The following is a 26,417-nucleotide window of genomic DNA, read 5'->3' as shown; positions in this document are numbered from 1 at the left end:
CTTTCACTTACCCACCCTACCCCTGGGCTTTATCTCACCCTACTTTCTCCTTTTTGTCTATCTTTTCTAGCTTACTGGAATATGATTATTATCGGATCACTTTTCTCTTAGAGGAACGTAGAAATTGAATTTACCTTTTTAAAGATATCGTAAAATCTTCGATATTAACTGCTAGTTATGTTATTACCCCACTCCCTCCTCCCTCTTGCCCTCCTCGTTCCCACTTAGACTTGATCAAGTTCATAGACGTCAACAACACTGAAAGAATCTTGGATAATTACATGTAACAGTCCAGGCGGTTCACTGAGAGCCTTTTCGACATTTCTCTTCAAATTGTGATAACTATTGGAAAGGAAAACGAATGCTGTAGTTACTGAGTGCTAAAGGGCTTGAGAACTACAATCTTTATTGAGCGGCGCGCGTTTTTTTGTGTGCTGTGGTCGTCTCCATGGAAGTAGAGAGTTTGATTTATTGCACTTTCATCAGCTTTCCCGCTCAATATAGCCTAAACAGGCAATATTTTGCTCCTCATGCTTCCTTCAATAGCAAGTGGACCGTTTGGAATTACTACTAAGCACATTTATGGCTCTAACGGTGTGCACGGGATTAGAATTGTGAACAAATCAGATGCGAAAGATGATGAAGCGGCAAGGTCAAGGAATTGTCCGAGTTTACCGCTCATATCCGAAGGCTCTTTTACCTCACTTGTAAGTAGAAGATCAGAAAAATCTTTGGAAGAGGGTCAAGAGAAAGGAAACAGAGGTGATGAGGTGAGTGAATTTTTAGCAAGACACTAGAAGGAATTGGTACGTAGCTTTGTGCACGTTTTGTTGATTGTTCATTGAAAGCATGCTGTGATAACTCGGATAAACAAAAACCTTAGAATTTGATAAACCATCGATCAACAGGAGAATCATGAGAGAATTTTTTTTTTTGCCGGTAAGCTGGAAGGATGAAAAGTTTGTTGAGGGCCTTTGAAAGTTCAATGGATCAAACATAATTGATGATTCTTTATGCTAATCGGTTGTGTATGTAGGCAAAACGTAAATAATGGCGCTTATGATCAAGGCCAAGATTGGAACTACATGTAGTTTGATCTGTTTGTTTGTTTTGATTTAACCCAATATTTAGGCTTTTAGCTACTGATAATTTTCAAAGACTCCTAATAAATATATTTAATTCTTTAAATTGAAGTCTCCAAACAAGTTGATTTTATTGTTGACAGAGAGAACCGTGTGCAAATTTACTGTGCCGGCCGCTAATCTTGCTAATATTCTAATTTACATGTAATGTCTCAAAATTATTGAGATTTGCTGGTTAATTATTCGCTTCACGTCTGAATAGTTTATGCTCTCAGAACGATCTAATCCACAAACAATTTTAGAGTTATTTTGCTTTATAAGTAATAATCTAGAGAACCAGTACATTTTGTTTTAATAAAATTAAAAAAATATGCATGTTAAAACATGCAGTTCTAGTTTTATCACAGCATGCATGCAATTAATTGATGAAACTTTGTAAACTTAATTACTGGCCCTGAGGGAAAAAGTTAGTTTTATTTTTCCGAGGCTCATAGTTTCCCAAGATGAAGTCGGGGGAAATGTTGAGATTCAAGGGAAAAAAAAACAAATTGTTTCTCAAGGGATGTTTTGTTATATAGCTGAAGTGTACTGTTATAGTAAATATAAGGCATAAAGAAGTCAAAGAAACCTAAAGAATTGGTCCATGCTAAGCGTGTGTATATCGAGTTATGAACGCACGTGGGAAGTTTGGAGAGCACAAAAGAAGCATAAGAGTTGCTTGAGGCGATAGTCGATTACAACTCTAGCTTCTTGAGTGCTCTCCAAACTTCCTAAGTGCATCCATAACTTGATATAGGCACAGCTAAAAGCATTCTTTTATAACATGGCGACAACAACTTAAGTGCTGAAACATGTTTTATTTGTGATTGACTACAAATTTCTCTCAATTCACAGTGAAGGAAAACAAAGTCTATCAAGCAACAGTTGAATGAAAATGTTTCACCTGGTTTCTAAAATTGTCTTAAACTTAAACAAAAGGAACTTTTACTAAACTTGACAGAAATTTTGCAGCTAAATTGAAACTGCACACATCATGTTATATATACGCACGCCGGGGGGGGGGGGGTGGTTACTCCCTTATATGGGCTACATAGGTATGTGCGGCCCCAAAGGGTATGGTTTTTCAGCTGTTTTGGTCATAAATAGGGTATCAGTTTTAGCTGATTTTGGCCATTTTGGTCATAAATAGGGTATGGTTTTTGCACTCTAGCCTTGATATGGGTATGTTTTTAAAAAGAAGCCACTTTTTCATCATTATCAAAAAGAAAATCAACAAAAGCCCTTCACAAACTATGTTTACGGTAATTTAACATTGGTCTGAACTAGGGAACTTATTATAACGCAGGTCTGAAACAGGGTTTTGATTTAAGGGTTAGGTCATAAATAGGGTTTCGAATTTTTGATCAGGTCATAAATAGGGTAGGGAATATCGCAGATTTTGGTCATAAATAGGGTAAGGGTTTTGGGAAGCGGGCCGCACACCCCCACCCGATTTTTCTGGGAGTACCCCCCCCCCCCCCCAGTACGCTCGGCCGTTCGTATATAGAGATTTTGTTCATGATGGCTCAATGGGAATTAGGAAGGACTAGCGTGCGTGCCATGTTATATTATAATATAAATAGGACCCTGCACGCTCTGATTGGTAAAAAACCCATGTTTTGTCAGAGTATAAAACATAGAAAAACGTGATTTATTGTTTCGTGTGTGTAAAATCTAAATTATAAAGCAAATGAAGAAGCCTAAGCCATGTTTTACACTGTAGTGATAGAACACTCCGGACATTTGAGAACACTCGAGAAATGTAGAAAACACAAGCCGCATTTCCCTCGTGGTTTCAAATGCCTGTCATGTTTTATGATGGTGTAATGCACAGCTTAGGCTCCTTTATTTGTTAAATAATAAATGCTTAGTGGGAGATCAGGAAACAATTGCTTAATTGTCACCTGCTGGTCGACATTAAGATTTAGTCATTGCAGTGTGATCATATATCAACCAATGAGAGCATGCACAGGATTAGACTTAAGTCCAGTTATATATTGAGAACACTGATTATTGGTTTCATCAATTAATCAGGCTACTGTTGTATCTGTATTTAAAAGATGTACATGTCTGTAAAGCCCAGGAAACAGTGAAAAATTCCCAGGATGCCCAAAGTTTCCCTGAAATGCCCTTGAAACACTAAGAATATAAATTACACACATTGTTTTGTTCTAAAAAATATGAATACCCCTCAGCATAGAGAGGTTTGTTTTGGTTTGAATCCCCCTCCCTATTCCTCTGAAAATTCCAATTTTTGAATCACAGTTTCCTTAAAAATTCTTAGTCTAAGCATGGAAATCCATGTTATTTGTGAAATTGTTGATTGTAAAAAGCTTTCTGATTTCTCTATGATCATCTCAAGGAAAGACGTGGATTTTTGAGCCCCACAGAAGACCATTTAAAAGAAGTAAATGAAAACAGAGCCTCATCAGATTATGCAAAATGTTGGAGATTCATTAAATATATTAAACAGATTCAGGCCTAGTTCAGATGTTGTGCTTCTGCCATGTAGAACTTAATTCACGAATTAATTTGACAAAACACAACAGAAGCACGGTGTCTGAATCAAACTGTTGAATTAATTTTGGCAAAGCAATTAGCAGTAAGTTCAACAAGACCTGCCATGCTACAAGACCCTGGCACGACAGCGATTCAAACATCATGCTTCTGCCACACCCAGTAAACTTTGTAAATTATATTATTAATGTGTTTTGGGGGGATTCTGTTCCAGGAGGGAGTTATGAAAGTTGTTACATGGAAATCCTGAATTTGGTGCAACTCTGGCACTATGTCTGAATCAGAGTGATATTTCTGCCATGCTACTGTTGATCATAACTGTAATTAAGTTCGGCGGGGCAGAAGCACGACTTCTGAACTGTACCTCGACAGTCAAAACTTTCCTGATCCCTGCCACTTAAGTGATAAATTAATTAGTTCATACCTCAGGCTTATGCAATGTAACATTGCATTTGTCACATGATACTCTATAACATGTTTTTTCAATATTTTCCCTCTGCCTTCTTCATTGAAGAGGTACCAACTTAGCAGCTCAAATAAACAAGTCTTTAATAACTACATACATGTAATCAACTAAGAATATTATATGTATGTGACTATACGTTTATGTTTCTAACAGGAAATTGTTTCAAGAGTTGATCTTCAAAGGTTAGTGTGGTGGTATTTATATACTAGATATTTGAAGGAAACTGCTTGTCATTTGGAACAATAATTTTTGTACAAAAAAAAGTGTTGTATATGCATTGTAGTGAAAGCAAACAGGAGAGTATTTTTCAAGTTTCCAAGAATATCTCTTTTGTATTTATTTTGATTTACGGTTTTCAATTTTGTAATGATTACTTGTTATCATTGTTGATCTTTGAACATCACACAGTTTCATTAACCCTTAATAATAGTTAATGTTATAGTTTTCCACTTACACAGACATTGACAAGCAAGCCCCAGTTAAGGATTTTTTTTAAAAAAAATGTTTCTTTGCTTTGCATTCTTAAATTGCAGATCCACTGGTTTGAAAACTAAACAACTACAGTTGGATTGTGAATGGAAGAATGTGGATCGTGGTTGGTTCCCTCAGGGACTCAATCCACGACTTGCTGTGAGTCGCCAAAATAAATTCTTCCTTGCTACTTTTTACTTCTTTCTTTTTAAAATAATACTTTAAATTTTAATTTGGACAAATTGATCGTGTGAAAGGTTTTTTTCCTAAACAAAATTCATGTTCAGTAACTCTGTTTTCAGGCTTGGCTAAATCATTCTATAGATATATTATTTAATATTTCTTGTTTGCCTCAACCTTGGCAGAACTCAAGCCATCCCTCTCACTTTCCAACTATGGGATTGCACATGTAAGTGAGCTGGTTGTCTTGTATTTTTTGTTAGGATTAATATCTACCTCGTAAACGTAGAAAATTGGTTTCTCAGTTCAGTGTACATGTAAGCTTTCCAGTATAAATAGTATTAGAAAGAAACAAACTATATGCATGAGTTGTGTGATATTGCTTTATGCTAGTAATCAGATGTGCATAATATGCATTAAATTGCTCTTATTAATTAAAAAAATTGAATTCAATTCAACTTTCAGAAATATGATAGGCCTCTTTGAGATATTTCTTTCTTACAAAAAACATATCTGAGATTTTGTGATACATAGTAAAGGTGCGGTATTACGGGCAACATTTTTCTTCAACTTGTCTCACAACATTGGTGCAGTGCAAGTTGAAACCCTCTGTTGCGCGTATTACCACTTTTGTGACCAACTTGTCTCGCAGCAAAATACAGTGTTGCAAGTTGAGGCAACATGTTGCACAAAGTAGACTCGTTCTACTTTCTGCAACAAATTTTAGTTTTGCTGCTTGTATTACCACTGAAGCTACAACTTGTCTGCAACAAATTTGAATTTGACATTTGTGATTGGCTGTCATGATGCGCGGCTACATGGCAAACAAAACAAACATGGCGGACGGTGAAGACAAGCATGAATTCGAAGTAGACCAGTCACTCTCAGAAAGTCATAAATTTGTGCTGTACAAAGACTTTGAGGGCTGTCATAGTCTTTGGGACACCTTGTTTGTCCCTTCAAAACAAGCAGCAAAAAAGGCAAAAGGCTTGGAAGAACTGTCACAAAAATACAACTTTTTGCCCAGCTACATGTATCTGAAAGGACGCTGAGCTTCACACTGAGAGAACTTCGCTGGTACAGAAAATTAAGAAAATGACGGCCAGAAATCGAATTGGAAGTTCGTGGAAATACTAAATTATATGAAAGAAGGCACCATCTTTATTTAGACACGACTGACCAATTATATGTGAAGAATTCCACAGACTTGCAACACTGTATTTTGCTGCAAGACAAGTTGGTCACAAAAGTGGTAATATGCACAACAGAGGGTTTCAACTTGCACTGCAACAAAGTTGCACGACAAGTTGAAGAAAAATATTGCCTGTATTGCAGGACCTTAAATCCATTTTGAATGCAATGACCGATTGACCATGACTTGCTCATTGACTTGAAGTAAAACTTGTTGCCAGCTCACAGGTCTAGTCACAGTTTCATTTTGCATGATTAACCACAAGTTCCTGCTTCATTATTAATGGTATGACACAGTTCTGAAACATTGCTGAGTGGTTATAAAATACACTGTATCTCTCATCACTTTCAGGATGAGTACTTCTCAAAGACTGCTACTTCAACAATCCCTTGGTCAACCTGTGGAAAGTTTGCGTAACAAGAGAAATCAGGTATTAACTTGATTCCTTCTTAACTGGAACCATTCACGATTTTACTGCAGTAGCTTTTTAGTTGAATGTGCATTTCTAGAAAATAAGTAGGACCAAAAATTTAAAATGTATGAAGCTTAACTGGAATTTCCATAGGGGTGGGGTATCTTAGAAAATATCCCTTCTGTGAGGGAGGTATGGACATTTTCTGGAACTACACAGTCGAGGCTACATGTACATGTATATTTAGCTTGCAAGCAAAAATTTTCACTCTTTCTCTTTAATTCTAACAATGTTCTGTGGATACATGTGTAAAAAATTGCACAAGTCATGAATAATTGATTTTACTTTTTTGCATTTGTAGACCACAGTAGATAAGAAAGAATATCTGATGACACTTGCTGGACAGACTCAAATTAATAAGAGGTTAGTACGAGGCTAAGTTTGTTCCACAACCTAGATTAAGACAGTGACTCATGAGGCCAAGCTTTTATTGTTTCATGTAGCAGAAAATGACTAGCAGGCTTATTGGTTCTAGCCACAGTATGGTACCTGTATATGCTACTGTAGCTATAACTAGTAATCACTGTCTAAGAATTAGACTGTTTGTGAGTTTGCGTGGGTACTAGTCACTGGAGGATTAACAGAATTTGAAACAACAGTGCTACATGTAGATCATTCATGAAAAATAAGTCAAATGTCATATCCTAGTGTCAAATAGATCTCTTTTAAAAACCAGCTTGTTGTATTGCCTCAGCTTGTTTTGAACATTTGACATTGATTAATAGACCTTACACATTTTTCCAGGTATAGAGTACCTTCAGTTTCAAGGGGTGGTCTTGTTCCTTCAAGTAAAGAAGTGTCTGCAACCATGTCTTCACATAGTCGGGCTGTGCCAAACCCACCTCACCCACAAAAAGTGGTTGCTAGTAGGCCAGAAGGCATTGCCATACACTCACGGTGCTGTTGTCGACACCATAAACAGGATAGTGAACAAAGAACAACACTTACATCTAGGTCCTCAGAAAGTTTCAGAAAAGAGGTAAGTCAACATATTTAGCTATTTTACAGGACCATTTGCCACAATATTTTTTTTAGAAAACTTGTCTGTGGGTAAGTGGCATGTAAAAATAACTTACCCAGCCAGATTATCTGGTTGTCCCATATCACAATGGCATAAGTGTAGTGACTGAAGTCTGACTGAAGTCTGGGAGCTGTCAGTGATCAGGGATATTGCTCTCTCCTTCCTGCATGAGATGCTAGTTTAATGCAGGTTACCCAATAGAGCAGTTTTGTGTTGGAAAGTTGATGAAATAATTTACCAGAAATCATTTGTACCCTTGGTGGGGAGAGGTATTGAAAGTTAAATTTCTCGCTAAAGAATTATGCCATCAAGACACTGAGCAGGTCTGAACATGAACTTTTTGTTACAGAGGCCAATTGATACATTGTATTTTTCCCTGGTAAATTTCATTTAAAAATTGATACTATTTCTCATAATTTAATGATGGCCAAGTGTTTTTTGAATTAAAGATTGATTCATTGATCAAATGATGGATTGATCAGTCACCTGTGACAATATCTTACAGCAAATGTTCAAAGAAAGAATGGAAGGATCCAATAATGAGACAAGGGTAAAGCCAACTGACAGGCCACCTCCTAGAAAACAACCAAAACTCAATGGTATGCTAGCAACACGTCTAGTCTTTCATATTGCTACCCGATGGGTATTTATCTTCATTTCAAAAATTCTTCATGTACATGTACCAAAAGTACATTCACAATTAAGAAAAAAAAACAACACAAATAGTGTAAGAATAGTATTGTAATTCACAGTGGTGTAAGTAACCTGCATTGTAAGTACCGTAAGTAAGTTATGTAATTAGCCGTATGTGACATAGTGAATTGTTACTAGTGTAAGTATGTAGTATTGTAAGTAATGTATTTTATTGTACTGTTAAGAAAAAATAAAATGTCAAAAAAAAAGTACATTCACTGTGGTTTCTAAGCATAAATTCGTTTTGTCCACCTATCCATACTTTTCTTTTATTTTGTCTTGATGAACAGATAATTATCTACAGCCAAAGAGAAAGGTAAAACATAGTGTTTTTTTTTTTCCGTGCAGCGTCTTTGTGACTCAATTCCCTAAACAACTGTGGTAGTAGTACCTACCCATTTTCCAGAATGAGAATATGGAATAGGGCAGGAGTTACATGTATGTTAAACAATGTCTAAGCAGTGAGACGAAAAAGAAGAAAAGCATAAAAATGGTTTTGTTTTATGTCTCAGTGCTTTTCCAGTCTTTACATGAATGTTTGTAAAGTAACAGAAATTATATATACAAGGCTAAAACTAGAAAAGAAAACTTGTTATAAAACTGAATGTTGTTGACTTATTGTCATAGATTAGAACCATCTGAGCTTGTGCAGGAGTTAGGGTTTTTGATTTACTTATTTATTTTCTTTAGAGTAAAAGGATAAATGTACTTGCATCAGACAGTGACAGCAGTCTACAAGAACAAAGAAAAAGAATAAAGCAGGCAACTCCCAAAATGGCTGAACAGAAACGCCCCAAATCCCCGTTAAAAGTGGAGGATATAGTTAGTACAAAGCAAGTTCCCATTGCTGACAGTCCAGCAAAAGAGAAACCGGATGAAGTAATGATTTACATTGAAAATGTCAATGAAAGCCTACATGTGGAAGATGAAAAAGAAGTTATGGACAGCATGGAGATCGAATATATTGATGAGGGGTATTGTTACATGTAATGAGTCAGGGGGGGGGTAGGGGGTAATTCACCATATCTAAGCACCTAATTCTATTGATTTCATGACTCTTTTTTATTTATAACAACTTTTTTTCCATAATTATATATAAATATCCACATGCAAATAGGGTGCCAGCAGGGAGAACTTAATCCTCATATAAAGCTGACTCCCTTAATTCATATACATTACTTATTACTTGGCTTATTCCTTGTATTCCATGTTACTTTTCACCTACATGTGTGCTTTTCTACATGTTAAGGCAAATTCTAGGGAAAGGTGTGAAGAAATAGCCCTTTCCTTCTTTTTCCAGAAATGCTGGCATCAGCATTTTTGTTCGAAATTCAAGGCTGATTATCTCGTAAAAGTTTGTGGCTACCCGTTATGTACACCTAATTTTCCTTGTGGATTCCAATGGCCAATTCCGACTGAGACGTGCCTGCAGGGAAGTCATGGTAGTTGTATTCATCATCTTGGACTGGCTATTCGTTTTGATGAATACAGCTACCATGATTCTCTGCAGGCGCGTCTCATACATGTAGAGTGAATTAGGCGGAGCTCTTCTTAAGATAATATTTCTCCACATGGTCCTAATCTGGCGAAAAGACCTGTGTATTTAGTGTGCACCGTCATGTATTCATGAATAATACTACCAATCTGCTATAGAAGATGTTTATTACCACACTGATCGCTTACCGAAAAAAAAAAAACTATCAGTATCCTTGCAATTATTTATCATTTTTCCTTTCTCATTTTTGGTTCAGAGAACTCCAGGACCAGTCGAATCGTGTAGATGTTATATCAGTGACATCTTTACGAACTGTAACGGCATGTGACGCACAACGATCTACCACACCCAGGTTTCTAAAGGTTTGACTTACTGAGGACCTGTTTCTAATAAATCTATGCCAACAGTGTACAGTCGCAATTAACCTAGAGAGCCAAGAAATAATTTGTTTCTTGTGATGCTAAAAAGATGCATGTATAAGATGCAGAATGCCAGATTTGAAAAAACCGGTTTAGTGCAGAAGCGTTGATGTGTTACATTTAATGTTAAATAACCACAGAAAAAGAAAAAATACAATAACTGCATTATATGGTATTTACTAAGAGCTAAGAGAAACCTGTAGTGAGCACTAAGACTCTGATACGTGTGATTGGTCCTCAATTATATTCGTTTCCCCGCGCGGTCATGCAACATTCTCTGTTTCTTTCTTTTGAATCGCAGGTTTCGTCTGAACAACAAGCTGATCTCTCGTACTTATCTCAAGCTTTTAGAAAATTGGACACCGATTGTGATGGGTAAGAGATTAAAAAAATTATTTAGTGCTTTTTTAAGTAAATCTTCTAATACAATTGTTCTCGATGTGTTAACTTGGACATATTTTCTTGTTTTAATTTGTTATTGCAATATGCTACTTGCTTTTTCAGTTGAGTGAGTAACAAAATAATTTGATATCCTATATTCTGTTGCAGACACATATCATTCAATGAACTAAAGAAAAGCCTACCACCGCATTTAACAAGACATCAAATAAATTATCTGAAAAAGGTGATTCATGCGATGTTCAAGCTCTGTTTTCATCCATCCTCTCTCGTGGAGTTTTCAGTTGAAGTCGTATTTGTTGTTTTCAATTTGTATCTTTTCTTGTCCTCTTAGATTTACAACATGGCCTGTGAAAGTACCTACTTTGGTCTGGAAGAGTTCACTGCCACTCATCAGACGTGTGATCTTTTGGAAAAATCAAGGTGAACACAAGTTCACTGAAGATCATGGCTGCGTTGTGTATAGTGTGTCATAAGTAGATGTAGCATTCGCTGCTAATCACATTTTGTTCCACTCTGACTGGTCTGTAGCTTGCGCATACAGCCGTTTCTCGTCGCTCCTGGTCGGTTTGGCGTTTTTCGAGAGAAACGCCACAGGCCAGAATAATTGTTATACGGTCTCAACTGAAAGTGATTAGTCCATCTTTTATGGAGAGCACTGCATAGTTGTTGCTTGTGTTGCCACAAGTCGACAATTGAGGCTTTGTCGAGTTACGAGCGAGGAAGACAAAAATTTAGAAAGTCTACGTTTTTGTCGACTTACCTTCAAAAAAAGAGAATCTTTAGTTAAAGACTTAAAATCAATAGGCCGGGTAATATGAATGTGCATGTCGATCTTTCTTGCTCTCTTTGCTCCTCAGCCCGATGGTTTCAAATGCCTTCAGCAACTTGGACTCTTCGTCGATGGATTTTTGGCTCAGTACCTTTATGGTAAAGAATTTGTCTTTTCCTTTTGTTTATTATACGAAGGCAGATTAGGGAGCTAGTTGTAGTTTGTAAATCAGGCTCCTGAAGTATACTTGTCCCTTGCCTTTTTCCAAGCTATTGGTCTTCAGTTCTTGATTCCTTTCAAGGGCGAGTGCATAATCCTCCACAAATTAATAGATAGCAATTTGTAAATGCTCTCTGCCGTTTTGTAACGAAAATCAGTGGCAAGTCTTGAGAATATCAAGTCTGGTCATTTATGTTTCTACTGATCAAAATCGAATTGAAGCAGTATGACGTTGAATACTACGTGTAGTTATCCTGAAGTGTGCCCGAGTCGCGGAAGTTTGCTTTATGCAACGACGTAAAATTTGTAGCTTCTTCTTTTCCAGGAATCGTTCAGCAAAGAAGACAAAAATCAGAGTGGTATCATCGACATGCAGTCATTTCAGGTGAACATTTTATGACCGAAAAAGAACGCGCTCACTTTGTCAAACATGTTCTCTTATGGGGAAATCTCTGTTTGATCTTCTGATGTCTCTTTTTTCTCTTACTAGAACATGATGGCTTCTATTATCAACGTTCATCCGAGCTCTTTAATCATCGAGAAAATTCTTCGTAATTTAGGCAAGGTAAGACGTATGCAGCAACTATTGTATACTGATTAGCCGCTAAAGCTCTGCAGGATCTCGTGCTCAGCCCCTCTTCTTGGCCCGGCTGAGATGCGAATGGTTCTAGGGACAAAAATGATTGTCAAATACTCGAATCCCATGTACATCAAACCTTTTCAGTACACTGAGGCCGATTCAAAGTTCCGAATAGGTTGTTGCTGTCAGAACAATACCCAGAAGAAAATTACAGTAAAAACCCGCATAAAAGAACACATGTTTTGGGGGTTCAGGCTGATTTTGTTCTTATATGTCAGGTGTTTTCCGCAAAATCAGCCTGAAAATGTTCTTAAGGTGTTCTTAAATTGTTTCTTAAAATTAACACTGCATAGACTACCAAAAGATGAAATCAGTGTGCAAGCACAACATTTTAATTAATTAATGGATAGCATATATTGATCTACTTAGTAATGCACGTAGTACTGTACCCTAGTAGGTTATTCTAATCTAACTGGCAGTCAATGTTTTTATATAAGAACAATTTTCATCTTTCAGGCTGAATGTGTTGTTATGTATATGGTACCTTTTTGACCAAATTTCAGCCTGACTTGTTCTTTTATGCGAGTTTTTACTGTATGACTAAGGGAATGTCCATGGTTAAATTCTCATCCTAGGTATTAAGGGCGTGTATGATGACTTTAAGCAACAAAAAAACGAAAAAAGTATGACTGAGGCAAGTGTTTTACTAGCTATGGCCTTGGCTATTTATCCAGTGAATGACAACGATATCCGCAGTGAACTTACATGATTTCGTTTCTGTTTTATGTCCAGTCCAAAGGCGACTCCATCAGTGGCGTGGAACTACTGGCTTACATCCCATACTTTGTGGCCGTCGCACCAAAAGACACCTAACGTTTAAGGGGAAAGACACGAGTGTAAAACGTAAAGAGAACTTGACACGACACGACATGCTACGTCATATGAAGTTGGGAGAGCCACGTGTTGTGCAGATGCGTTGCTCTGATTTGCTACTTTTAATGTCACCTGGACAGTGAAGTCGTGTTCCTCGCGGTACAGCATCGATTGTCATACATATAAAGAAAGTCTTCGACTACGAACAGAGATCTTTGTGTTAAAAGGATAAATGTATCGATCAAATGGAACACAAAACACACAAAGAACACAGGATAATCGCCTTTTGTGCCACTTTTCGTTCTTACCACATTTCGATATATATCACTATGATTCTGACTGTGATCATTTGTTATCAATTTCTGAACAGACGCTCGGCAACATGGAACATTTGTTGAATGGATCCGCTTTGGGTAGCGGAGTAGATGTGCAGACTGCTTTGACAATGTTATGGTGGGGTCAATTTGTTTTTATGACAGAAAGCCAAATCGATGGAACTTAGATGTCCGACGAGGGAAAACTCGTTAGCCAAAATTGCGAGAGAACCTGAATTTTTTTTGTAGCCTGAATGATTTGGAAACTCACGACGTGATGACCTTTCCAACTAAAATTCAGAAACTAAATATCTATAAATAATCTTTTTTCGAATGATACATAATTTAGAAAGACAAATTCTGCTATAGTAAATACGCGCTTCTGATTGGTTGGAACCGATCAATTTACCCCAAATTTCGTATCGATAGTAACAGTAATAGAAATACTTATGACAATTAGCCGAACAATTAAATTTTAATAGTCCCTCGTCTTCGTTGCTCGTTGGTGAAAGTAGAATGATAATTGGCGAGAAAAGTTTAACACAACTTTTCGATGTCACCCTAAGTTACATCATTTTCAAATGGTAAAATAGTAATAAAAATTAGTAAATTATCATTATTCCAATTCAAAATTGTCCGCGAAAACTCGCTGAATTATTACAGACTTCAGTCCACTCACATCAAATCAGTACCTTTGCATGAACATACCCAGTGTAATAAAGGCCTTTTTTTCAAAGATTCCAAGAGCCTCGCCAGCGTGGCGTCTTCTCTAACCTTGGTGAAAAGCACCCAAGGTATTTTGAACACGGCCAAATAAACAGATTTCATTCATCGGGTTTAGCGTGTTTTCTCACTTTACAGTAAGCGGTTTTCAAAATATAATCCGTATTAAAAGTAATTTTGATGATTTTCTCTTCAACTTTGTCTCTTGCATCGAGAACTGGCCGGCAACACTAAACCCGCTGAAAAATTTTGTGCCCCATTTAATTACTCTGCAAAATTCAGTCTAGTCAACTGATTTAGCTTGGAAATTAGGGGGACTGAGACGGAAAAGGGCAGGCAAATCCTCACTGAATCGATATGGCAGAACGAGTTTCTAATCATTCTTGCTGTTCTAATTAAACCGTGAACTGCGATACAGCAACGGCTGAGTCAGATGGTACGTACTGTCGGTCAAGTTAACAAAATAATGCTTTCTCCTCTCGTGATCTGCGAAACTATACTGCTATAATTAATTAGAAAACAGCTCAAAGAAAATACGCAGATTATAGGGAACTCTGCTCCAAACTTTAGAACAGATGCCTGGTTACAAATCAAAATTGTGCTTTTACACAACTAAACATCATCAACAGCACAATACAACGTCGAACCTTTTTCAGGAAATATGGGTTATTGACCAAGCTTGTTCGGTCAAGATGGCTGGATATTGGTCAAGTTCTTTTTTCTGCGAGTTTATGGACCGAAATGGAGTCGAGGTCCATAAACTCGCAAAACAAGAAGTAGGCCAATATCCAGCCATCTTGACCGAACAAGCTTGGTAAGTAAAAGATTTATTATATAGCTTTCGGGGAAATTTTTCTTGCGGAAAACGGCGGGTAGTTCCGAGCGGGCAAGATAGCTCCATCTTGCCCGCTCGGGTAGCCAATCACAGCGCAGGATTTGATTCATCTTGCCCGCTCGCGGAGCTAGCCATATACTAATGATTATAACTGGTTTACTTCTACAAATCTAGTTTTGAGAGTTTTAATGTTTACAGTAAGCAAACGATGAAATTTTGAAAACTGACGTGGTTCTCTATCATGGCGGGCGCCTTAGACCCACGGCTAACTCCCTTAAACCGTCTGAGAATCCGCTGCCTAGACTCACTGCCGAAGCCTAATTCCGAAGGACTTCCGAAGGACTCCCAAAATCGTGATTATCTCCGAAGAGTGTACATTTCCATAGTATTCCAGTTACCCAAACGGTAACACGTTTGGTTATAGTGTCACCGTACTTGCCGATATTTGGGCAGTGAAGAGGTTACATTAGTCTCGATTAGTCAATGCGGCGGCCCTATAACCTGGACATATTTGACTGTTTCTTTTCTAAACCTTGCTGAGCCATCATTGCAAAATCACAACTAGACTAACGCCCACGAAGATAGCGTCAAGCTTCGCGCGCACGCTCGTGTATCGTGCTAGCCCGCTTATCCGCCTGTTCTGCAGGCTAGTCTAGCAGTACCACCGGCTAAGCAATTAACCCAAGGGTAAAAAACTTTTGCGATGGTGATTTCCAAAGGCTTTTTTTTTTTCGTTAAAAGTGCCTCAGAACCAAACAGTGATAGGCTTTATTATGTGCAACAGTAGCCACAAGCCTCAAGCGGCCAGTGTCCCCAAGGATATTGCCGCTTCAGCGGTTCGACCGTACTGATTTTTAGGAATATCAATACTACTTTTGATAGTTTGTGATAAAAGCGGACAGCTGTTAAATTTAATGGTTAACTGCGACAGAAAGTTTTTGTCATTTTCAATGTGACAATATTGAGATTCTTTGCAGTTACGGCGGGTCCTTAGAGACGAGAAAGATAATAATGAAACTGAGTGATTTCATCAGTGGTTAACGAGTTTGACTTTTCAGTAGAATATTTTAAACTTTTAACGTTGTTATCGAGCTGACAAAAGACGAGAGAGCATTTGCATGTAAATTATAACCTGAGAATGAAAACCCTTTGGGAGTTTTACCTTCGGTTGCCGGACAGCAGACTTTCTCGTATGTGTGTTTTGTGTATTTTGTCTTTTCCGGCATGTTAAAAGTGATATTAAATGTAGCAAACTACTTTTTGGGAGTTACCCCAGTAACCAAAAAATTTCGTTTACCAAGTGAATAAACAACTGAGATAAAATTACTAGAGGGAACATTTTCCGGCAAAGGGTTTGCGACAAGAAATTTGAAGGAAACATGATCTAGCCGGCATTTTCAGTCTTGTCTGTCGTTGCACTTAAAAAAATGAGTTAAAGAAAACATTACACTGTAAAAGGAGACGGGAAGTGACTGACAGGTTTAAGTGCACTTATTTCATTAAAAATTCAAATTCTGTTTAGATTGATGTCATTCAAACAGAACAAAAGTTTTAAGCCAGCATAAATTATACCGCCCGCAAGCTTCATTGTTTATTGCTGTGAACTCGAACAAACCTGCATTTCAAGCTAGAATTGTTTTGCGAGAGAACTTATCTTTCTGTGTCCTTAACATGACTTTTTTTCTGTGTTTTAGCGTTCAGTGAAAACAACGCTTTAGAACTCTAGCGTCGAGTAACGTCTGCGGCTTAACTCCCTTTGTTAGTTGAGTTTAGTTCAGTGAGAGCTGAAGTCAATGGAGCCTGAATTCACAAGCGGCGAAGAAGACTCTGAAGCAGACGAACTTATTGTCAACCCCGAAGATCATGTTGACGACGAAGGGTTCACACGGCGCGATCACATCAAAATCTGCATCAGTTTTGGCGGCCTGGCAATGTTGCTTCATTCGTTCTTCAGTGTTGTTGTTTCGGGTTCTCAAGACATCTTAGGAGGAACTTACATTCCCACAACAAGCATTCTTGCTTCCCACGTCGCCACCATGGTAATCGTAACTTCATTTCTACCCTGGTACATGCAAAGAATACCTTACTATTGGCGGACACTGATCGTGTTCATCGCTATGGCTTGTGGTACTCTACTGCTCATAACTGTTCATAGCGTTTACGTGAAAATCATCGGCGTCTCTTTGAACGCGCTGGCCCATGGCTTGGGAGAGATCTCTTTTCTTGCTCTGAGCGCGTTTTATGGACGGTTCTCCATCACTTCCTTTGCCGCTGGGAGCGGAGCTGGCATATTGCTTGGACCTATCTACTACACAGGTACAGTAAATTCACTTCAGTCAATCGTGAGAGAGAATAATTCAGCGGGCCTCGGGCTTTCCCATATATCACCTAAATGGTACATAAACTTATTTTAAACATTGAATCAGAAGGAGGATTTTTCCGATATGGTGGAACTTGAAATTTTCACCCTTATTAAACGCAGTTTACACGTAGAAAGTCTGGGATTAAAGCTCAAAGATTGTGAAGAGGTTAGCATCCTTTATCAAGAGGCTACTTATGTAATACTTTATAATTTCAGTTTTATACCATACTGCGTGAATTATGTATGTACGATGAAAGCGAGACCTGTTAACCTTTTTACCGTTGAATATATAGAACCTAGTCAACGACATTACTAATTAACAATCTTCCGAGCGCTCTACGCAAGGAGTTTTACTTCTGAAGCGGAAACATATGGAGATGATTCAGTAATTCTACCTATTTAACCGGGCTATTTTACCGGGTACCGATAGCGAAAAAGTGCTTTGAAGAGTTATCGCGAGAATAGAGAGTAGCTGTTAGAAAGAAACAAAGTCCATTAGCGCTGAGCAAACATAGGAAAATTAACCGCTTTAAAACAGAACTGACGTAGTTCCTCGACACTTTCTTGACGTTCTCACTTAGTTTGCTGTTAAAGGGGCGCTATCAAGTTAGCGCTATCAAGTTAAAAGAGATTAGGAAAGGCCAACCTTAAAGACAGTAGTTCAATCGGTAGAGACTTATTTTATTATTATTTATATTTCTTCAACTGCAGCCGAACTGATTTAAGTCGCGGCAAAACGTTGTCGTTCTAAGCGTATTTCTTGTGTGAGAGAAAGCACCATCGTGAATACAAAGGCGTCAAAGTCGCCGTGATGAGGTGAAAATTGATTTGAAACCTTAATTAGATTTTCTAGCCTAAAATTCATAACCACATGCATTTTCGCTTCTGAGCAGTGTGTTATCGGCATGGGCTTTTTATTTTGTTTGAAAGCGGAAGCTACACTGATCGTTAGATCAATTCAATTCCTCAACGTGAGGCTACTGGCTTGGATAAAACTCTGATAAACACTAACCAAATTTACACTCAACTGATATGGCTAATAGAGGATATTATGTTATAGCGGTTTAGCTTTTCGCTTAGTTTTTGTCTTTTTTCATATTTTTTTTTTCAGGAATGACTACATGGGCATGCATCTCTCCTCAGATAACTCTTATAATCATTTCGCCGGCCACACTCCTGATCCTGGTGTTTTACTACATGCTCGACAAGGACCGCATCAAGCCTTATGCTTTACTGGACTCCTACAACAAACTCAAGTCCAGTGACACCGGGAGCTCAGATGACTACTCAAATAAGGACCCTCTGTATTTATCATGGGCTGAAAAGTTTACTGGCGCCTGTCAAATCTTGCCTTACATGATCACACTCTGTACCGCTTATATCACGCAGTACATCACGATCCAAGCGGTGTTCACGACGATAGCATTCGAAGACGCTCCTTTCGCACCAAGAGACCACTTTGTGTATTACGTACTTTTAAACGGCGTTGGCGAATTCATTCTGCGCTCGTATTTAAGCGTAGTCGCTTGGGCTAAGCCCGCGTTCGTCCCTCGCCTTGTTATAAAACGGACATGGATTTTCGCTGTAATCTTGGTGGTCGTCATGAGCTTTTCAATATGCGCTTCCTACTATCGTCTCTTTCAAACCGTGTGGTCGGTGTTGCTTCTTTGTTTCATCATCGGCTCGCTGTCGGGTTTAGTTTTCGCCAACACAGTGTGCGCAGTACCCCTTGTAGTAGAACCGAAATACAAAGAATTTTGCTTGGGTTTGGTAACAATTGGCGAATCAGCTGGAGTTTTAGTCGCTAGTTTTGTAGGTCTTGCCGTGGAGCCGGCTTTGAGAAAGCATTGCACTCATGTTGTTAGCAAAACGTCGCTATGTTACACCAGACCCAAAACCTACAAATGGACTTCATCACTTTGTTCCAGAAAGGGTTAATGGTACGGCCGTGCTGTACAGCATCAATGCCGTTTAGAAGGAAGGGGAGAAGCCTATATTCTACTTTTTCAAGGTTACATTGCAGGCGTTTCTTCCCAATTCCTGAGAGTCGAACAAGGAAATTTCAAAGGGGCTGGGAACCTGAAGGGGAATAATAACTCTTGTATAAGGACTATAAGGTATGTTTTAGTATGGAAGGGTTGAATTGAAACCCTATTAATCGCGGAAAAAAAGACAAAATTGAAAATAATATATTGGAATATAAAACAATGTATTAATATTTAATGCTGGGTGTCTCGATATGTATCTATGGATCGGGGGATCGGGAATGAACTGATTTAATAAAATATCTGTCTTCAATTTTTGTGCGATTACAGTAGAATTAGGTCAGTTTTAATTTGTTGGAAACTGGTACTGTCGGCGACAAGCTTCACCGATATTAACAAAAGCGGACCTGGAAGAGCAAGCTCTAGAAACCCTCCAGGGATTAAGCCCGGCATAAAATCCCTGATATTAAAACAGGCAAGAGAGCCTTGCCTTGCGCAGGTTTCTCTTTCTCGTTCGGCTTTCGCCTCGATTATTTAGCTGAAAAACAAGCAAGCAAGAAAACTGAAGCAAGAAAAAAGTGACACCGAACAGCTCTCGGAAAAGTTACTTAGGCTTTCGCCGGGATATCCTCCAAACCAGTGGCGGAGCCAGACCTTACGTTAAGGGGAGGTGGAGGGGGGGGGGGGGGGGGAGTTGTGCTTGCCCTGCCAGCTTTTCTTCTTTCCGCAAGTTTCTTTTTTTTACCTAAAGTAAGGCGGGGGAGGGCGGGGGGGGGGGGGGGCTACCCTAGCTCCGCCACTGCAAACCTCCATGAATGTTAGTATCCGAGTGTGCTAGCACGCGAAAGATAGAAATTACATTGTAAACGAAGATTCTGTCTGTCAAAGAATACAAAACTGGCGCAAATTCAAAGAGCAGACTGCGAATAGGGAAGGCGCTTAGATTAAACTTCCCTTTCTCACCTATGAAAAATTAAGAGATTTGAACTGATCTGAAGCCTGTCTACTTCGTTTCAGAGCATAGGCCACTGACAAAACTCATCCAATTCCCTCCGTCCCTTCGGCCGGATTAAGCATCACTTCTTACTTCACTGGAATAACTGGACTCAAGATAAGAGGTTTTTTCTTATTTTGGTCCAGTCTCCAACATCGTGGGAAGGGCTTGGTTAGGCCGCATTAGATTAAGGAGGGTGGGGCGGGGTGGGGGTTCTGATCAAAGATTGGAGAATGCTTGTTAGAGAACACGCTGGTGAAATACCATTACCAATAGGAAATAGCGATCTTACTCAGTAACCTAGTCCACAGATTGTTTGTCTGGACGTAGTTTATTTAACTTAGTTGCATACTTAGCTATGGTAACAGTGCATCCCATAACCTTGACAAGCTGAGTCTACAGGATGCACCAGAAAGTTTACAGGTTCACCAAGAAAACAACATAACAAAGTGAAAAACATATGAGCATTTGGGAATAAATAAAAGTCTCAGTGGCAAGAAAGCGCATATGCATGCTTATCAATTTGATGATGTGTTTACTGGGTTCACATGTAAAAACGCAGAATGCACAAGCAGACTAGAGTGATCCAATCCTTATTGTAATAAGAGGAAAAAGGGAATCAGTATGTCATACCCAACTGCATGGGGAAGGTACACCACTCCAATATACCATGGGGGCTAAGTATGTGCATTTTTAGATTAATCTTTTTTCAAAACAGAAAATATGCAATGAAGTCATCTGTCTTTTATTTCCTGATCACAAACTGGTTAAAGCAGAATTGATAATTTTTCTTTTATAATCAAAACCAGCTGGAAGAAAGTAGCCCTTTCTGCCCTCAGCCCTTCATTTGAAAGAAAGCTTAACCTGTCTATAACAGTCGCATTGTGGTAGGAATATACTGGCTTTTGTGAAGGGGTGGCCATGAAGATAGGTTACGGTAGGAGTAAAAGGTATCGTTGCAATGAAAATTCCTGACTGCTGTAGTGAAATGGCCGCTGGACATTCGGTAACAATATGATGAGCATAAATAACAAAGCAAACAGGGTTACAAGATGACTTTATTTTTACAATTGTAAAATTCCTCTGCTATGAAACATGGCTTATGAAACACGAGTGACTTGCCACACACGGATCAAGTTGTCCGTGTAACCTGCAAACAAAGTCTGGCCATCAGCGGACCAGGCGAGGGAAATACACTGAGCTGGTGGTGCTTTGCCTCCCATGTTGATCACATCTGGTCGCAGCTCATCCACGATTGACTTGGCCTCCAGATCCTAAAGAACAAATAAGAACTGAAATAAAAACTGTCTTGAAAGTACACTATAGTGACTTGTCCTCACTAATGACACATCAATATGACACAGGCCAGCACTCAAACACAGACTGCTTGATTCAGATTCTGAAGCCCTAGTCAGAAGGCCACTGTACCACCCAAGTCATTTGGACAGGACTCTCTGATTGTACATCTACACATACATGCAAACATGTAAGTACAGATCTACATGTGCACAAGCACCCTTGCTCAATATAAGATGGTTGACAGATTTCAAAAGCTATGACCTTCCTTACTGAGCAGTCCATAACCAAACTACCGCAAGTTCTCATTTCCACAAAGGTTTTCAACTTACCCAAACCTTGATGCTAGGTCCTACTGCAGCACACAGCCAGTATCTGTTTGGACTGAAACACAAGGCATTCAGGATATCACCTCCATCAAGGGTGTACAAGTGTTTTCCTTCGTTCAAGTCCCACAGCATGGCCATACCATCCTTTCCACCAGAAGCACACAAAGAACCATCTGGCGACACAGTCACACAGTTCAGATACCCTGTGTGTCCAAAGTGGTTGGTCTTCAGACGACAATTTGTCAGGTTCCAAACCTACATACGATAAACAATACAGCTGTACCTTAATAGCTGCCATAACACTTTTTTGTGTGGCCATTTAACTCAGTAGGACTGCAAAATGAAGAAATACCTTGACAATTTTGTCCCAGCCAGCAGACACAATGATTGGATTACTTGAGTTTGGTGAAAACCGTACACAGGAGACCCATTCAGTATGTCCCTCGTCCTGTTTGAACAAATGCAAATTAAAAACATCTATTTTTGAGGGTGAAACCCTAGCACATTTTTGGCGGTCAAAGCTATCGATGGATCAAATTATACACCCACTTTTGTTGCAAATAGTTTAAATTTTGGAGCACTTGTATGACTCCAAATGTGAAAGATGAGTTCATCATTTGGGCAGCCATTTTGTTCACAATGGTTGGGCAAATGTTCTCCCTCTAGAAGGGTGCACTATCCCATAGAATTAATGTTTTTGACCCATTGACTGAGCAAGAGAGTGAATTTTTCCCCAACTAACTGCCATACATGTAACTTGCTCATAGCTATGCATTCATGAGTTAAAAAATGGTGTTGCAGTCACTGGGAAAAGGTATAACAGTTTTGAACTATATTAATTGTGTAGTGCACAGGGGAGACCTAGAATAGCTTGTAAAACTAGTTATTACCAGCTGGGTTAATTGTCAAGAAAACCAAGATGCAGACACCCTAGGCTGAAAACACATCCAAGAAAAGCTATTGTAGTTCAAATAAGAACCTCATGATTAAATATTGCATGTACATCTCTCTTGTCAACCTGATGTTATACCAACCTGAATAGTATACTTGCATTGCCCCAGGGTGTTCCACAACTTGATGGTATTATCTCGTGATCCAGAGACAATCTGACGATTGTCAGCAGAAAATGCAACACTCAGAACATCTTTGGTGTGACCAACAAATTGGCGGGTTGTGGTACCGCTGTTAAGAACCCATAAAAATGCACAAAAAGTAAGATCGCTGGATCATATAACATTTAAATTTATTTCAAAAATAAAGATGACATCTGTGGTCCATAACAATTATTATCATACACCATAATCAAGTTTTAGGTTGCCATAATTCAAACGCAAGCTGCAGACCAGTGTTTTATACACTTCTTTAAGTGCCTATGAAGTAAAATATAATTACTGCTTATTTGAAAGGCTTTTTAAAGTAAAGAACAATGGCGTTTTCTTTTTTTGGAGTATCTTTTTTTGTTTTAGAGATATTGACGTTTTTGTATTATGCAAATGAGGAAAGTGATGACGTCATAGGTGGTTCCTCTAAAACAGCACAACACTCAATCAAGAATAACTCTAGAAATATTAAATCAGTGTACTTCAACCTTGGCATCAGAAATGCACATCACAAAAGAAACAGAATGACACCTACTCTGTTGTTGCCATGGCAACACTCTTGGCTCCAGTCTCTTTCTGTGAAAAACCAAATATCCTCATTTGCAACCTTTTAAAGTGGGACAGAGGGTCTTGCTTGGAACACACATGGTTCCCATATTGTCTTAACTCTCCCCATTAGATTGGTGGGAGTGGATGATCCTTGTTTGAGATAAAATCTGGGAATTTTAGTCTTAATTAAGACAGAACCAGCAGCATAACTGTTGTCATGGCAATGGCAATGGCAATGGCAATGGCACGACAATTCTGTTTCTGTCTGGTGCCAAGTTTAAAGAACACTGCTTTAATATTTCTAGAGTTATTCTCAATTGAGTGTTGTGCTGTTTTAGTGGAACCACCTATGACGTCATCACTTTCCTTACAAAAAGGTAAATATCTCTTAAATGATAAAAGATATTCTAAAAAGGAAAACGCCATTCTTCTTAACTTTGAAAAGCCTTTCAAATAAGCAGTGCTTCATAGGCACTTAAAGCTTTCTGAACTAACTGGAATGTTTTACAACAGTTTTAAACATGGCTTTTGTTTTGAATATTTACTAAAAGCATCGAGATTCAATGCATGCAGAACAATAAAAGATGGATTTCAATATCTCATTCTTTGATAAGGACTTAAATGCCAGCTTTCAGCCAATTAAAATACACACCAACTCTCATTCAATCTCCTTCCCAGAGGCTGTGATTCTTTTGCTTAGCACCAAATAATCCATTCCTCTTTGGGAAATTGGAATGCAAACCATTATTAGTCGCAGCAGTTACTCTCTCTACACTGTCAGAAACCATTATTGAGCTTCAATGCATGATTACAATCAAACCAGACCCAAGATTTTCAGGTTCCTTTTTTTTTTAAATTTGCCCAGAGCATTGGGCTTTTGGTCACTGCCAACCAAAAACAAAAACATGTGGACTCAAGGGATAAGGTTGGTCTATATTTAAAAATAACAAAAAACAAAATCAAACATAATTGGACTAGTATAGATCATATGACAACAACTTTTTCTTGCTTAGTGAACTAAAAAGAGCACAACTTACAAATTAAGATCCCATAATCTGAGTGTCTTGTCCCAAGAGCCAGAAAGTGCAAACTGGCCATCAGATGACATAACCACATCAGAAATAAAGTGATTGTGACCTTTTAGGGATTTTGAAGCCACACCATAGTTGGTTTCTTCACGGGTCAGATCCCAGACAATAAGAGATTTATCTAAAGGAGGAAAAAACTGTTTAGCAAAAGTTACTCAAGAGTACATGTTATTTGAGTTCTGCCATAATAATAGCAGTTTCCTTCACTTGAGACCTGAGAACAAATATTCCTAAAGTGGATTCTATGGATTTCTCCCTGAGAGGGTAACAAAATTAACAGTCATTTGCAAGGGAAGGTTGGAAAAATATCAAACAATGCTTGACATTGTTTGATAAAGATTGTGTTTTGCAGACGTGGTCACAAGATGACTTCGTGGTACACATGAGCGCGCCAAATATGTTTGATATGGCTGTCCAAACGAACAAAACATCGCCCATCAAAAAAGGGGAACAAAAGAAATGTTTTAAGTTGTTTGAGCGAATGTTTGATGGCCTTCAAATTTTATCAAACACGACCAAACACAATCAAACATGATCAGACAGCACCAAACAAGGTGGCCAAACAGTAAAATGTTTGGTCACCAAACAATGTTTGATGGTGTTTGGTCGCCAAACATTTCCCGTTTGGACAGGCCTTAAACTCCACTGTACAGCAGCATGCTAAAATTTCAAGCTGGTTTTGTTGCCAAAATTCTATTGCTAAGTGCTCTTAACTTCCATAGTAAATAAAAGTTTAAAACTTTTGTTTTCTTTAAATTGTGTTTTGAAACATCCTAACAATTTAACAAAAATTTTAAAATGGACTGGTTTTACTTACAACATGTATCAGTCATTTGAAGCCATTCAGTTCAGCTTGACTATAATTTGTTTCCTGAGCCCACCAAACACACAGCAGAGATCTAATAAATATCTATCTAACCTCGTCTTCTTGATCCTCATTTTGTTCCTTTTCAATTCATGGCCCATGCACTTCACGCCTGGGCCATAAATTGAAATGGAAACAAAATTGGTCTGTAACTTTCAGTACGGGACCTCAAACTCGGTTGGTAAGAGGTATGCACAGTTGGATCACCATAATGTAGGAATCATGATTAAATTATTATTATCAAATATGCTCCTTTCATTCTTGAAGTTGGACTGGAACTAACTCGCAGTAAAGGGTTATTGCCATGGAATATTATAAATTGAAACAGCTTCGTATCATTTGCATTTGGAAAGATTCTCTTGCATTCTGCTGCAAGATAGGTCCAGTTCAACATAAGAATACAAATTAAAAATGGTCTAATCTCACTTATAACAAAAAAAGGCCAAGTGTCCCTCTGTTTATCCAACTACATGGTGTATTTCCCCAGTAATAAGTCTTGTTTGATATAGTTAGAATAATACTACATGAACCCGTTTGACTACAAAGATAAAGCTTGTATTACTTTCTGAGGTATTCAACGGTAATTTTACTTACGGTAGTTCTGATGCACAAAAGAAATGAACTGTGGTAATTCTAATAATAACTATTTCGATTCGTCTCATAAATATGAAAATGACGACTTCTGGATAGAGGCAAGTTCAAGTTAAGAAATTCAAGTAACAGAAAGATATTTATTTCCTTTCGATCATTGTGGGGTTATAAATGAACACTACATGAAACACCAACAAACTAAACAGATTCACGGAATCACATATATACCTCGAGAACCGGACAAAATCTTGTCTGGACTTTGAGGATTGGTGGCAATTTGTGTTACCCAACCATTATGCCCCTTTAATGTTCCTTTCAGAGTCAATCCTTCAGACATGATGTATCGATTTTCTCAACGATTTCGGCGGATTGCACACCGAGTTACACCGCGATGGCGATCGATGAGAGGAAAGAGAGAGAGGAAGAGCGACAGACATGATTTTAGAACTGGGAACGAAATTACGAATTATTTGGGGGAGGGGAGGTAGGAATTACT

General features: G+C 38.4%; 3 protein-coding genes across 5 annotated transcripts; 2 read left to right on the top strand and 1 right to left on the bottom strand.

Annotated features, from left to right (window-relative positions):
• The first annotated feature begins 227 nt into the window (after nucleotides 1–227).
• Nucleotides 228–14,040, top strand: LOC110049300 (uncharacterized). Of its 3 annotated transcripts, none has more exons than XM_020755091.2 (18): nucleotides 228–770; nucleotides 4,258–4,286; nucleotides 4,638–4,734; nucleotides 4,941–4,984; nucleotides 6,299–6,377; nucleotides 6,721–6,782; nucleotides 7,164–7,398; nucleotides 7,946–8,039; nucleotides 8,424–8,449; nucleotides 8,824–9,107; nucleotides 9,885–9,990; nucleotides 10,349–10,422; nucleotides 10,597–10,672; nucleotides 10,781–10,869; nucleotides 11,307–11,376; nucleotides 11,763–11,822; nucleotides 11,928–12,002; nucleotides 12,810–14,040. In XM_020755091.2, exons 1-18 carry the CDS (start codon nucleotides 531–533, stop codon nucleotides 12,888–12,890), a joined length of 1,821 nt encoding a protein of 606 aa, XP_020610750.2. In that variant the 5' UTR covers nucleotides 228–530; the 3' UTR covers nucleotides 12,891–14,040. The 3 variants fall into 3 exon arrangements, with proteins under 3 accessions (XP_020610750.2, XP_089127110.1, XP_089127116.1); XM_089270984.1 differs by lacking the exon at nucleotides 12,810–14,040 and adding an exon at nucleotides 12,653–12,783; XM_089270990.1 differs by lacking the exon at nucleotides 4,941–4,984 and having other exon boundaries at nucleotides 666–770.
• A 2,231-nt stretch (nucleotides 14,041–16,271) lies between these two features.
• On the top strand, nucleotides 16,272–19,422 carry LOC110049304 (uncharacterized). Its single transcript, XM_020755095.2, has 2 exons — nucleotides 16,272–17,078; nucleotides 18,236–19,422. The coding sequence occupies exons 1-2, from the start codon at nucleotides 16,556–16,558 to the stop codon at nucleotides 19,060–19,062; spliced, it is 1,350 nt and encodes a 449-aa protein (XP_020610754.2). The 5' UTR covers nucleotides 16,272–16,555; the 3' UTR covers nucleotides 19,063–19,422.
• Nucleotides 19,423–21,143: 1,721 nt separating this feature from the next.
• On the bottom strand, nucleotides 21,144–26,348 carry LOC110049306 (small ribosomal subunit protein RACK1-like). Its single transcript, XM_020755098.2, has 6 exons — nucleotides 26,150–26,348; nucleotides 24,415–24,586; nucleotides 22,763–22,910; nucleotides 22,081–22,176; nucleotides 21,732–21,983; nucleotides 21,144–21,377 (listed from the first exon to the last, which is right to left on the bottom strand). The coding sequence occupies exons 1-6, from the start codon at nucleotides 26,256–26,258 to the stop codon at nucleotides 21,204–21,206; spliced, it is 951 nt and encodes a 316-aa protein (XP_020610757.1). The 5' UTR covers nucleotides 26,259–26,348; the 3' UTR covers nucleotides 21,144–21,203.
• Nucleotides 26,349–26,417: the final 69 nt, after the last annotated feature.

This window comes from Orbicella faveolata, unplaced genomic scaffold (genome assembly GCF_042242905.1).
Source record: "Orbicella faveolata isolate gen_17 unplaced genomic scaffold, um_ofav_v1 contig_1, whole genome shotgun sequence".
Taxonomy (NCBI): Eukaryota; Metazoa; Cnidaria; class Anthozoa; order Scleractinia; family Merulinidae; genus Orbicella; species Orbicella faveolata.
Note: the sequence above shows the minus strand (reverse complement) of the source record. Positions and strands in the feature narration are given on the sequence as shown.

What these genes read in the sequence shown, in the direction of transcription:
- LOC110049300 (XM_020755091.2), top strand. Translation starts at nt 531, where the DNA reads ATGCTTCCTTCAATAGCAAGTGGACCGTTTGGAATTACTACTAAGCAC. An exon ending in AAAACAACCAAAACTCAATG is followed by an intron (nt 8,040 to 8,423) that starts GTATGCTAGCAA and finishes CTTGATGAACAG; the next exon opens with ATAATTATCTACAGCCAAAG. An exon ending in TCGACATGCAGTCATTTCAG is followed by an intron (nt 11,823 to 11,927) that starts GTGAACATTTTA and finishes TTCTCTTACTAG; the next exon opens with AACATGATGGCTTCTATTAT.
- LOC110049304 (XM_020755095.2), top strand. Translation starts at nt 16,556, where the DNA reads ATGGAGCCTGAATTCACAAGCGGCGAAGAAGACTCTGAAGCAGACGAA. An exon ending in TGGACCTATCTACTACACAG is followed by an intron (nt 17,079 to 18,235) that starts GTACAGTAAATT and finishes TTTTTTTTTCAG; the next exon opens with GAATGACTACATGGGCATGC.
- LOC110049306 (XM_020755098.2), bottom strand. Translation starts at nt 26,258, where the DNA reads ATGTCTGAAGGATTGACTCTGAAAGGAACATTAAAGGGGCATAATGGT. An exon ending in GATTTTGTCCGGTTCTCGAG is followed by an intron (nt 24,587 to 26,149) that starts GTATATATGTGA and finishes TTCCTCCTTTAG; the next exon opens with ATAAATCTCTTATTGTCTGG. An exon ending in GACCTAGCATCAAGGTTTGG is followed by an intron (nt 21,378 to 21,731) that starts GTAAGTTGAAAA and finishes TTTGTTCTTTAG; the next exon opens with GATCTGGAGGCCAAGTCAAT.